A 13,778-nucleotide genomic window follows, 5' to 3' on the forward strand; every position below is an offset into this window, starting at 1 on the left:
TGATGACATCTTGAGGGCAATAAGCAGATGAAATACCTTTTTGGGTATGTGACGATGGCTAGCTTCTCTCTGGAGGCTAACAACCATGAAGGAGAAAGGCGCAGAGGCAATCTAGTGCCATTTTCCAAGCTCCCTACCTCCAAACAAGCCCTCTCTCATGTTGAATTGAGCTGGACAAGTCAGCTCGTTGGGTAGAGCTTACATAACATCTCTCAGAGGGGCTGAAATTGCCTCTGCCTTGCACAGAGCTGTTACAATTTCACTTGCCATTACTATCCCCTACATTAGGAGTTCACTTCAGCTACAGAACAAAAAAATTCTGAAAAACAATTTTGACACATAATTATTTTTCAGAGGTAGGGTGAGAACTGAGGGTCTCGGAAACAGAACAATCCCTTCTAAGAAACCACTGCCCTTTTTCTCCCTGTTTTCTTCCCTTTTTATGGCTAAGTATGGAAAAAAGAAGCTGAGCAAAAAAACTAAAATGAGACCTTTTTGAAAAATACTTCTCTGTCCAAGTCTGCAAGATGCTTTCTAGAACTGATGAGCATTTCAAATGAAGTTACTTTCACTTCGAACCTACTGTATAACATGATGGTAATTCCTGTATCCTGGAGGCCAAGCTGCCTGCTGGCTCCCAACATGGTATTAAGTAGAGCAAAGTCATGTCATGTTCATTTTTCCACCCCTCTCAGAAAGAAATACAAATTTCTTTTATCTACATTATAACCTTAGGTCTCTAATTAAATACCATGTCTGATCCCTATAGATAGTGTTCTCCTCTTTGTTTACATGTCAGTAAGACCATGGCTTTCTATTTCCAGTTTATCTTGTCTTTGTATTAATATCAAGAGGCAAAACCATATTTAAGATTCTTAGTGTGCAGCTTAATCCACCCCGACTACAATGTATATTTATTTCATAGATATACTTACAGTCCTTACTGTATGGAAAATAACTGTAGTATATTATATATTCTTCATTCCATTTTGATAAAGAAGTAATTCTGCAGGTATCTTATTTTTTCCACCAAATTTTGTGGGGTAACCTTTATTTTCAATACGTACTTTACAGAAGAGCAGAGAATTTTGCAAACTGTTACTTACCCAGTCTACCTACTCCAGGGACTCTGAAATGCCAGAACATTTTGAACTCCCAGATGGTTACTTAATTTGTTTTAAATCATCAGCTGGAATGGAAACTGGGACACCCAGGCCAGGAAAAAACAAACCCCTTCACTAAGGCAAGATCTAAACTTTCCCTGATGATGGACAGCCCATGAAATGTGTCAGATTCCATGGGAAGAGTACACAAAGATAGCACTGCAGTTTGAGAAGATGATGGCAAAAACCATTGGCTGAACATGCTAAAGGTCTGCAGGGAAAGTTGTCCTGTTGGTATCAGACATTTTGCAGGAAAGAAATCACAGTGACTGTGATCCTGGAGGAAAATGATAAAATCTATTTGTAAAAATCACAGAGGCAAAGCACTTCACTACATACTAGAGAGGTTTGGGGTTTTTTTTCCTCTTTTAATTTAGCAGTAACAATGTCTACAATACATTGACTCACAAATTAAGTGCAGGTATGAAACCACATTCTTCATACTGAGATCGACATTCTAGACTTTCACTTTTTAAATACCCTCTCAAGGGGGAAGAGTTCTGAGCGTCCAATGAACATCTTTTGAAACAACCAGTGGTGGGAATTTCAGTTTTAACAGTGATCATAGTGAGCTCTGTCCATAGAGATCAAAATCCTTTGCAAACGAGTGCATAGCTCAGAATGTCACTGTACAGATAAAAAGGGAGGGAAACTGAGGCACGGTGCTGTGCAGGGACTTGCCAGGATCAAGCAGCAGGCAGCAGAGATCTGGATAGAAATCTCAGCTCTCTGGCTCCCAGTCGATTCCTGACTCGCCACGCCACAGTCTCCCGGTAGGTGTACGTGGGTCTCTACTGTCCAGCAGTTCAGGTGTTATACAGGTAGATCTTCTTTCACCTCTCCTGCTGTCCCATTGGCTCCATTCAATCCTGCTGGCTCCCTGCCTTCTTCCTCTTCTTCCTCTTCCTCTTTTGTTGTCTCTGCGTCTCTGCCTCCGCTCAGGAGGGTGGCACTGGAGAGGTGGCCGAGGAGCTGGCCTTCCCGGCGAGACTCGGCCAGCTCTTTGGCACAGCACACCGGAGTGTTGGTCTCGTAAGTGCTGTGGAAGCTGTTATAGTCGACTTCATAAAAATCCTTCTCCAGGGTGAGGACAGGAGTGAAGCGATGTCCCCACAGCACCTCGGTGTCCATGTAGGAGCTGCGAGCCTGGCAAGTCATCCCTGGGTAGAAACAGAGGGATGTTAAATGCAAAGTTTCCTTACATGCTCACCCAACCACTTATTTCATTTAAAAGCACTTTCATGTTATCTCCATACCTGAGTCTTCGCTTAATAATCCTCACAAAAGCCTCTATCATGAAATAGCTGAGCACTCAAAGGAAAAAGGCTTCATCGCCGCATCTTCAGACTGTTTCCTGAACCTTGTGCTTATGGGTTTGAAGTCTGGTACCACTAAGCAGCTTCTTTCTGTCCTCACATTGCTCTGTTGACGTGTTGCTCGCTGGCTGATACTAACAGCACTTCTGGTGAATCATGCTAGAATGACATCCACCCCTCCCAATGCACCTCAAATCCTGACCCACGCAGCCCCGAAGCAGAATGAACCGCTGTGTCTGACCCCGTCCCTCTTCATCTACAGAAGTGTCAGCAACTCCCTCCTGCACTTCGGCTGAGACACCAAGTGCTGTAGCCTGAAAGGTGGAGACTTTCCACAACTCCACCTCTGACTCCTGCAGCCCAAAGTACACAACCAGAAATCTAAAGCAATGCATACGGGGAAAAATACCTGTCAGATGCTTCAGTGAAGAGCACATTGTGTATTCTCAATATGCTCTTAGTTGTGAGCTCAACTAAGTGACTGAAATCTTGGAGAAATCAGAAAAATCCTTTCCTTAAAAGAAGAACAAAAGGGCAGCTTTGTGAAAAGACGAGTATTTTCTTCTCACAATTGCTACAATCGATTCAAAGACATCCACACAAGCAAGTTCTCTGGAAAGCTTTACTTGTCTCTTACTGCTTTCCTTAGCTCAAACCTATCAGGCCAGGATTAGATAGTTGCTTTTGGTTCTTGAAAGGGGAAAAAAAAAAAGGGACAGTGACACATGCAACAGTTTGAGAAATTTCCAATTCTGTTCCAGAGACTGAAAAGCCAATTTTCCCCCCCAAGAAGATCTGCAGGAGTATTTGCTTCTGGGCAGGAACAACAAGTACAGCGTTAGTCACAGTGTTCTAGCGTGCGCCTGCTTCCTGGACCGGAAGGAACCAGGAAATGCAGAGGCTGCTATGAAAATTCCCCCAAGTGTTTTTGCTTTAAGGAAAGGCTCTGTGAAGGTACAGCATCTTTGCAGGAAACTATCAGCTTCTGCTTTACAAGTAAAAAACAGCCTGGAGACCACTGCTGAGTATATGCTTCAGGTGACACTACACTGGGCAGCATCCCATGCCCTGGACTCCTCAGTCCTCGAGGTGAAGACTGGTTGATCTTCAGTCCCTTGTACCAGGAGCAAAGAGCAGCTCAGCGCACAGAGCACTCCTTGAGCTGGGACACCCAGGCCAGGAAAAAACAAACCCCTTCACTAAGGCAAGATCTAAACTTTCCCTGATGATGGACAGCCCATGAAATGTGTCAGAGATTCCATGGGAAGAGTACACAAAGATAGCACTGCAGTTTGAGAAGATGATGGCAAAAACCATTGGCTGAACATGCTAAAGGTCTGCAGGGAAAGTTGTCCTGTTGGTATCAGACATTTTGCAGGAAAGAAATCACAGTGACTGTGATCCTGGAGGAAAATGATAAAATCTATTTGTAAAAATCACAGAGGCAAAGCACTTCACTACATACTAGAGAGGGGTTTTTTTAGAGACATTTTTTTAAGGACTCTGTCAGAGTCCTGCTAATTTCCGAGTCCTGCTGCAGTTTTTCTCAGGCGAGCTGTGTCACTGACACTGATCACACCGTTGACCTCCCTGGGCCAGGGCTTTTATCACCGTCTGCTCTGAGGGTCAGTAAAGCAGGGCTGCAGGGCTAATCACATTTTCCGATGCTGTCTCATGCTGGGAGGCCAGAATGCTGGATGACCAGCAGCATGTGCATGTATGGTAAGGAGTTAAAATCAAACAGCCCTTTTTCCTCTAGACTGAGCTGGTTTTGAAACAGAAAAAGGCCTTCAAGTGCCTTCTCCAAGCTCTGAGCACTTTCAAAGCCCAGCAAAGAGACCACTCGGGCTCACAGGATTAGGTCCTGTGAATGAACTCGCTGATTCTTGTCGTTGCCTTCCAACTGCTGCATAAAGGTACCATGTGGCTGTCCCCAAGGCCAAGATGGGGTGTCCTTGCTAAGTGTGGGGGCCTGAGGCACCCTAAGGGAACTTCTGCCTTGTAATCAGGCCCTTGAAATAGCTCCTTCCCTGGGGGGAGTACCTGACAGTGAACTTGAACTCCAGAGACACAATCATAGTTATCTCCTGCTGTAAGTATTCAATTAAGGAAGGAACAATAGAAAGCTTTCAGCAACCAAATACTGCACACTGCCAGCTCCCCGCAGTAGCTGCTTTCTGTAACCCCAGGGGTACACGGAGCCAGCACAATAAGACAACTTGTAATTGCTCCATAATCCCATTCAAATATTCTTTTTTAGCACATGTGCAGTGGTGTTTTAATTGCGTGGGGACATACTGCTTGGCAACTCCTACATTACTCAGTAAACAACAGCATTGTCTTTGCTTCAAATTCCATTAAGTGCCTGCTTTGCAGGCTGCCCTGTGCTCTCCAGCCTGGTTAATTAATGCATCTGTAATGTCCCCAGCTAATTATTGCCTCTGTAACTGCAAAGAGATGACAGAAGAGGTGTGGAAACAATAAACCTTACTTTTATTAAAAGCACATGGATGCAGCCACTTTCCACTTGCATACAAAGTGCACTGTGCCCTCTGTGCTCTGAATATCCAAGTTTCAGCTTGCACTAGACTAGGATCTTACACCCATGGCTGTGGGCTCTGCAAAAATCAGCAGTTTCATTTCATAAGTCTCACTTATCCGAGCCCATGGGACATCCTGGGTGGAGGGAATCGTTCTGTCGTGTGCTCGCACCCAACTTTGCCACTGCTGTTCCACTTCAGTGCAGTAGCACTGTCTTGCACAACCCTTGAAGCACTGACATTTAGGAGAGCACAAGAAATTGAGGGAGATTTCAAACTCTCAGCATTTCTTGCAAAAATAAGCATAGGATTGGCCCTGATAAAGTCTGTGAATCCTCTTCTTAAAGTATAAAGTATATAACCACGCATTTTGGGTTTCAATGTTACAGATATTTGGTACAGTTATAGAGAAGTGGTGTTTGGTGATTTGGGCATTTCATTTCAATAAGCTTCATGCCAAAAGAACATCCTCATTTCCCTTTTGCCAGTCTAAGTAGATGTGCTTCAAAACTTATTTAAAAATAAAGTCACGGAGATTTTTCTTTTCCAAGTGTATCATATTTTCTGGATAGTAACACCATTAGAAGTTAAATTTTCTCCTAAACAATCTGGTTTAAAAATGAAAAAGTATGTTTAATACAAATTTGTACGATCTGTCAATTGTGAAAAATGTGAAATGATATGTGAAATCTTCAGCTTTCAAGTTTTAGTTACAGCTTTCTCATCTTTTAATTCAGCAGCTTAGCTTTCAGTTGCAAACAAAACTCAATTTTAATTGAAACCAGAAAAATGTTTGTAAAAAGTTATAAGCAGATGCACCACATTTTCAATAAAGCTGGAACCAGTTCCAGGCTTTTTAGAAAGCTGGAGACCAGAGGACTGTCTCCTGGTTTCAAGTTCTGCAATAAATATTTCATAGAGTTTTAAGGATAATTTCATTATAGCAGAATCCTAAGAAGTGGATTTTTTTTGTCTGTTGGCTGGAGTCACTACATCACGGCATCAATAACAGAGTTTGTGCATATTCCTGTTTAGGGCAGCCATAGATACCTTCTTAAAATGCTTGTTTCTGGTTTCCAGTAGATGAAAAGATGCAAAATATATTGGTATGTGTATTAAAGCAGGTGTTTCATTACATTTGAGAACAGAGAGTGGCTCGAGAAAGACGGGTGTGGGTGTCAGAGAACTCTACCAATAAGGCACTTTTCTGTCATCAAAATAAGCCGGGATCAAGCAGCTGACATGGTATCAAAGACAAAGGAACGTTCATACGTGCTGACAAAAAGCAGCTATTTGAGGGCTCACCCGGTGAGGAGCCTGTTTTTTCTGCAGTGCACTCCATGGGAGTTGCAGATTTCCCAACGTTTCTCTGCTTGCAATGCCACTGATTATGCAACTGGAGCAGACGCGCGTCTGGCTCTGCCAGGCTGCTCGGAAAAGTGGTGATTGCTCCTGATTTCCAGGTCTTGTATACCCTCAGGTTACCAGTTAAAATCAAACTTCATTATCACAGGCCGAATCTAACTGCATTTGCAGCTGTTTGGTTATCCAGAGATGAACCAGCAGTCTCTCTCCAAATGTTGAGGATGCGTATTTTTGTCAAACAGGCTGTCATTGCCAGTACCTTTACTGGCAGTTTGAGGGGAGGGTGAGGGCAACAAGACCACAAAGCATGATCTACCAACCCAAGAAACTGCCACGGGCTTCAGTGTGATCACAACAGCAGCGTAGTTGAATCTTTCAGTACTGCTACATGGCCTGGACTTTCTCAGTGGGTAGAGATATCCCAGCCCCTGGGGCTGTCAAGACAACATTTTTCATCAGCCTAAAATTAACTCTCCTCATTTAAATGCCACAGAGCTTAGTGATTATCTGCTGGCAAAATGTCATGTGGCTGCTGACTGTATGTTAGCCATATTTGCTAGGCTCTCTCTGCAGTTCAGACACAGACACTGCTGGAAGTGATTTCATTTCTCTGTCCTTGTTTCCATACTCTATTGTATGCAGGGTGACTTTTTCCCTTATACTGGATGCACGTAAAGCTGCATAATACACACCCTGCTCCTTCAGCTGCCCTCTGTTACACTGCAGAAGTACAGAGAAAGGACTGATGGACCCAGAGGTATAGTGACAGACTGCTCTAAGTTAGGATGGCAAGGAGTAGTTATGCAAATTTTAAGTTCTTTCACTCTAATTAAGCAATACTTGTCTGTAGATTAGCATCAGCATTTGGATAGTTATAAAATTTATTAGTCGCTTTGCGTTAATTAGACCAAAGAACACTGTAACCACCAAAAAAGTCAATATTCCTCCAAGTTTAAAAGGAATATTAGAAGGTAGGAGCATGGTCCTCCACTTATTTGTGCTTGTCTCCTTTAGAGGAGGACATGTCTGGGCTTGATTCACTTTGATTTTTATGCCAGAGGAGAGTAATAGGATTTTAATTTATCTGAATGCTCTCCAGGCATCTGAAAGCTCATAGGCACTAGAAATGGGAGGGGGGAAAAATAACAAAAACGAAAGACCTTATGATTTAAAGATCTTGGATTCAATCGCCATGTCTCTACCAGGCAGAACCTGACCACCAAGCTCACACCGTGTAACTTCAGGCCCCTCACAAAGGTATTCACAGTGACTCTAGAGGCACCTAAGATGACTAGCCTGCCAACATCCACCTCTGGAGGACAATTCAGCTCATGAAAAGAATCACCCGAGATGTCTCTGTCTTCCTTGTAATTATATAAGCAGTTTCTGTAACAGTTCTGCGAAGTCCTTCTTGCAGAAAACTTATTTATGTGCAAAATGCAAAACAAACCAACACGACAACCCAAACCAGATGGTGAATGCAGAACAACTCCGTTTGGTGACTGCACCCTTCCTTTGTTCTCCCATGAAAATCATTAGTAATTTCAAGATATCTTATGTTGTGGCCACTTCTTTTTGTCCTATACTTACAGCCAGGAAATGTTACTGTGTACTCTGTAAAGGTGGATAAATTGAGGTGCAAAAAGCTGCTGTTTGCTTACGCTCTCCCAGGGGCAGGATGAGGTAAATTACTTCTCATCATTAAACCACATTTTATCACGCAGACTCTAAGCCAGAAATATACGTGCCTATCCTTTCCTCAGAGTTTACTAAGATTTCATTTAGCGACTAGACTAATCCGGCATCTGGACTGTCTCTTGTGGCTTATTTAATGGTGGTGGGAAAAAGAGGTAATGAAAAAAGAGTGAGGTAACAAGCACTGCTGTCTCTATGCCCAGACAACAGCAACGCTGGACACCGTAGACAGAGAACGAGGTTTGCAGGACAGCTCCTGATAAATCAGGTTGTGGTTAATTGTCAGTAAATAGCAGCGGAAGGGTAATGTTGGAAGAGAAGACAGGCTCTTCAAATTATCTGCCAGAAAGTCTTGTAGGATATGCAGACTGCGTCATCACGCTTACAGAAAAAAAAATAAAAAGAAAAAAATATTGGACTCTGCAACCTTCTCTAGTCGAATCAGCCAAATTTTTCTCCATAACTCAGCGGACTCTGCAGGCACGTGGAAGAGAGGGCTGAACCTCCACTGCTCTTCTACGTTCAGCAGCCTGGTTCACGATCAGGAGGGTAACGGCAAGAAGTTTGGCCAACAGCAGCCTAGACCTGTTCTGTCAACAGGATGGCTCTAATTTTTTGTTGCCACTGTGGGGAGCAGAAAGGAAATCAAAGCACAAATGTATTCACTTTGCAGACAGATTTTCTACCTTCACTTTCTTCCTTTTTATTGCAGGTCAAATTTGGGCCAGCTGATTTTGACAAGTGTCCCTTTCAGATAAGGCAAAAGAGAATTAATTCCCTAAAGTAATCTCTGTGACCAATTCATTAAGTAGGCGCTGTGAGCGATGCTGCTGCTTTTAAGACGCCCACGAAGGAGCACTGGAAGTCAGAACACTTGTCATCTCTATTGATTTTGTCTTTACAGTGGTCATTTCACTCAGCAGTGATCACAACAGACCTGCCCAGAAACTCAGCCTCCCTTTGGCATTTTTTAACTGCTCGTGGAGTCACGGTGCCTCAATCATACTCAATATTGACTGGAAGGATCCCTGTCAGCGGGCTTCCTGCCGCAGCTGCCTTCCTGGGTTAGTTACTGCAATACTGTGGGTCCCTGGGAAGCTCTCACTACACCAACACAAAGTTTCTTTTCTTTTTCAGTAAAATAAAAACATTGCATTTTAGGGTGGCTGGTAAGTTTCTTGTGTGTTGCTATTCTTCAGTGTGTTATTATTTATCCTCTTCAAAATTCAAGTCAATTTGAAAACAAAAACATGGTTTTAAAACACAATGTTTCATTTTGTTAAAAAACCAACCAACTTGAAGTGTTTAGGAAATTGCAGTCAAGTTGAAAACAAAAACATTGTTTTAAACCACAATGTTTCCTTTTGTAAATAAACCAATGATTTGAAGTTTCAACTCTTCAGAATTTATTCTACACTTTTCATTTGAAATCATTTACCATTTGACTTTTGCCGGATCAGAGTTAAACTTAAATGTCAGTACGAAGAGCTCCTTGTTTGAGAGGAGACATTTATAATAAGTATGTGGTTGGTTTACGCTATTGGAAATAGTTACAAAATTGCTGCCCCAAATGTTTCAGTGAAAAATACTCAGGCTTTTAGTCAAGGCATTCAGTGTAAATTCCTCTAGTCATTTGTACGCTGACAATCGCCATTTTGACCTGCTTTCAAAACACCTTATGAAAAACTACTGCTGTCTTTTCCTCACCAGTGCAGGAGGCGTTCACGGAATGATTTGCTTTTGTCTGGAAAGACGGAATAAGTTTCCATTAATTTTTACTCCTGACAACAAGCGCAGGGCTGGGCCAGCTCTGAGGCAGCACGCGGGACGCGCTCGCCTCTGGCACACCATGAACAGAGCTGTGTGTGCTGAGCAGTGGGACCACGAACATGGTGATGGTGGTTCCTAAATTTACAAAGGGAACAAGTGGTCTGTCACACTTTTATGCTGCCCTGAACCTGACGAGGTTATAAGTGTTAGAATTTAACAGAAGTCACGCTGCAAGTAAATTATACAACTTCTTAAAGCAGATGGTGCTTGAACAATATGACAGGAAGGAAAGAACCAAAAGAATTTGCCTGGAGCCAGTTTTAATGTATGGAGGTAGGGATTAATATCCCTCAAACTGCTTTATCAGTATTACAAAGCAGGAAAGCACAAACACTGTGCTGCAAGCCACTCATTGTGGCAAAGTATCACACCCCCCCACTTACCATATGTCATTCAGAAAAGCATCTCAGCCTCTGCATCGGATAACGGCACCATCTCTGCTCTAAGTTCAAAGCAAACTGGCTCTTTTAGCTCCAGTTTTGGAATTTCACAGCCTGTCTTCTGAGACCAGAATAATTCATTTCCCTAGATGTATGCTCCTTAATATCATTACCCACTGGCCTGTACAATCCCTCTGGGAGAGGAGCCCATTTGTAAAGCAATATTATTCCTGTGCCATGCTTTTAATTTTGAGGTTGTTATTGATAATGACTTCCTCTCACACGTATCTAGCAGAGGCTGAGCTTTCATAAGAGGAAGGCAGTGCAGTAGCTGTTCAAACAGAATGTGATAGTGTCACTGTGTGATGAGGAAAGAGGCTTTGGACAAACAAGGAACTGCATTCCATGCTCAGATTAGGAGGTTCTAGTTTAGGTGACAAAATAAGCTTCCATTACAAACCTTTGCCTTTGATAATCTCTTCCACCTTCTTTTGCCACAATATTCTGCTGGGAAAGGAATATTTGCCTAGTAATGCCAAATGAATTCCACTTCTACAATGCAGTACTCCAACCCTGGTACAGTGTAACCCATACATAACCTCCCATTAGCTCTGTTTGGAAAAGTCAGCATTGCTATCCACCTAATGACTAAAGGGAGACACTGGGAAACGGAATTAACTCTCCAGAGAGCTCTCTAAGAGTGAACGTCTGGGAGGCAAGGATTTGAGAGAGTATTTCCCCTTACACCTGGCTGTTAGGAGACTAACGAGGACAAATCTCAAGAAGGGGACAATATTAATAGTAGACAAAGGCCACAACCTGTGAGACAGGGTGCTGATACCACTGAGTACTCATACCAAGACAAAAAGCATTAGTGCTTCAGAGAGAATCCGTGCCTCGTCAAGATGGAAAAAACCCCAAATATCACCAAGACAAAAACCTTGGGCTCACAGTGCTGCCTTATAACTAAAATCCTTAAACACCAATGGGCAAAACTACTTATAAAAGCTTTTTTTTGCATCTCTGTCTGTTTCTATTTTCTCCATCTCAAGATAGCAATTCTCTCCTCAGTGCTGCCTGTAGCCCCATTCCCCTTGAAGGCCCTGGTTCTACCAAGGCATGCTGCCAACCCCAGACTTGGAGAAGCTGCCTGAAGGGAGTGTCAGCCTCTCAAGGTGCTTACACACACTTGCTGTGCTACAAGCACGGCAGTCAGAGCCTGCCAGCTCCTGCTCAAAGCCTAGAAAAAGTGAATTAACTGTGAGTGGCAAAATGACCCCATGGTGCCATGTCTTTTAGGTCAGACTCCAGAGGAAAAGCCTCCTCCTCCCTAGGAGATACAATGCATCCCATCTGTGGAAAGGAGCCTGGAGACCCTTGGGGCCACCCACTCCCTGGATGGAGAGGCACACTGCCACCTCCCTTTTCTACACTTTGTAAAGCTGAGGGACACAACTTTTCCATATTTATTATATAAAGACACAGGCTTCTTCCATCACCTGCCCCAAATACACCCACAGGAGGAAACTGGGAATCAGCTGAGGATGTCTCCTCATCTACCCACTGCACAGCATTGTTCTATGCTGTTCAACAGCTGCTGCCTTCCAGGAGTCACAAAAGCAGTTTCTGTATTTTTCCTTTTTGAGCTTCTTTTGAAATTATATGTCCTGCATCACGTGCAAGTCATTCAGTCTCAGCACATGCTGGTTTATGGGGTATAGTAATACTCAGGCACTTCCTTCATAGCCTCCATTAAAAAGTAACACCACAGCAATACCTAAAATAGCACAGTTACAGCCAACTTTTAATATAGAGGAGAAATTGAAAAAGATTCACGCCATGAATTTTGATCACAGAAAACAGGACCACAAGAGACCTCACAAATCCTTTTAGCCTGTTCCTTTTTTCCCGTGGATCAGTTCTAGGTGATTATGGATAGCTTCTCATCTAACCCCTTTGTCTGAATCCTGGACTTACAAAAATAGTGTGAAACACTACAACATGAGTTAAAGGACCTGTCTTAATTGCTAGCTAGCTCAGTCCACAATATCCCACCTGAATTGGTCACTAGAGAAGGACAAATCCCAACAAGTTCCCATGAGTTCAGGTGACATTGACAGTAAAATTCTAATGCCAAATTGCCCTCCATTTTCCCCCTCTCCCCCTCTGATTTTTGACAAGTCCTTACCAGTTGCTTCCACCATTCCTTCCAGGATGACCACGATTTCAAACTCTTCCTTCTCCAGCTGGGTGCGGGACATCTCCCAGAAGGGGCTTTTCTCATTGATTTCATGCGAGATGATAAGAGGTGACACCAGGAACAATCTGTCGTCTCCAGTGTCAAATCCCACGTTGATGTCCGTTTGGTTCAAGGGGATGAACTCTCCTTCTTTGGTCTGTTTGGACTTAATCAATTTGGCTCTAATGGAAGCCTCGACAATATGGGAATTGCGGAGGTCTCCAACCCGGAACATGAGACAAAGCTTCTCATCCCTCATGGAAATCACTGCATTGTTAGAAAACATGAGGGTTTCAGCCCTCTTCTTTGGTTGGCTGATCTTGACAAACATGCATCCCACCATGAACGCATTGACAATGGAGCCCAGAATAGCCTGGATGAGGAGCAGTACAATGCCTTCTGGACACTTCTCCGTTATCACCCTATAGCCATACCCAATTGTTGTCTCAGTCTCGATAGAAAACAGAAACGCAGAAACAAATCCACTGAGGTTTTCAACACAGGGGATCCAGTTCTCATCTTCAAGGTGGTCCAGGTCTCCTCGTATATAGGCAATGAGCCACCATATGAACCCAAAAAACAACCAAGTGATGGTATAGACCATAGTGAAGACAAGAAGATTAAAACGCCACTTGAGGTCCACCAGTGTAGTGAAGAGGTCACTAAGGTATCGATAAGTTTCTTGGACGTTTCCATGGTGCACGTTGCACTTGCCACTTTTCTCCATGTAACGCTGACGTGGCTTCTTACCTTCTGCTGATATGAGGCGGGTGCGGTCAGTGGCAATGGGGACATCATCCCGAGCCTGTTTGGGAATCTTTTTAGGCTCTCTGGATGTAACTCCGATATCCATGTCCTGGTTCATGAAGATCCTAGAATCTCCGGCCATGGCTGAGCTGTGGAAGAACAAGGAAATAAAGTTTAAATAGGAAGAAAAAAAAAGCTGAGACAAAAGTAATTTGATTTTACCGTCTGAACCATTACGACAGAGCAGGACAGTAAATATTGCAAATATTAATGTTCCACTGACAAACTGGATACAGGTTGATTCTACATCAGGAAAGCTCTTCGCTAGGGCCATGCCTTTCCTCCTAGTATTGTTTTGGGAAACACTTTGAAAGGCTTCAGCACTTCTCTCACAACAGCCACTTGTTAAATATAACACTGCATTGAACTGGATGTTAAATCCTGATCCATAAAACAGCTTCTTCGAGCATGAACCAGCTGCCAGTCACTTTGCTTAATGCACT

At 43.2% G+C, this 13,778-nt stretch overlaps 1 protein-coding gene across 1 annotated transcript; it reads right to left on the reverse strand.

Moving 5' to 3' along the window:
• Window positions 1–1,976: 1,976 nt before the first annotated feature.
• KCNJ5 (potassium inwardly rectifying channel subfamily J member 5) lies at window positions 1,977–13,417 on the reverse strand. Its single transcript, XM_010166829.1, has 2 exons — window positions 12,478–13,417; window positions 1,977–2,323 (listed from the first exon to the last, which is right to left on the reverse strand). The coding sequence occupies exons 1-2, from the start codon at window positions 13,415–13,417 to the stop codon at window positions 1,977–1,979; spliced, it is 1,287 nt and encodes a 428-aa protein (XP_010165131.1).
• Between the last annotated feature and the right edge of the window lie 361 nt (window positions 13,418–13,778).

The sequence above is a fragment of the Antrostomus carolinensis genome, unplaced genomic scaffold (assembly GCF_000700745.2).
Source record: "Antrostomus carolinensis isolate BGI_N321 unplaced genomic scaffold, ASM70074v2 scaffold21994, whole genome shotgun sequence".
Classification (NCBI taxonomy): domain Eukaryota; kingdom Metazoa; phylum Chordata; class Aves; order Caprimulgiformes; family Caprimulgidae; genus Antrostomus; species Antrostomus carolinensis.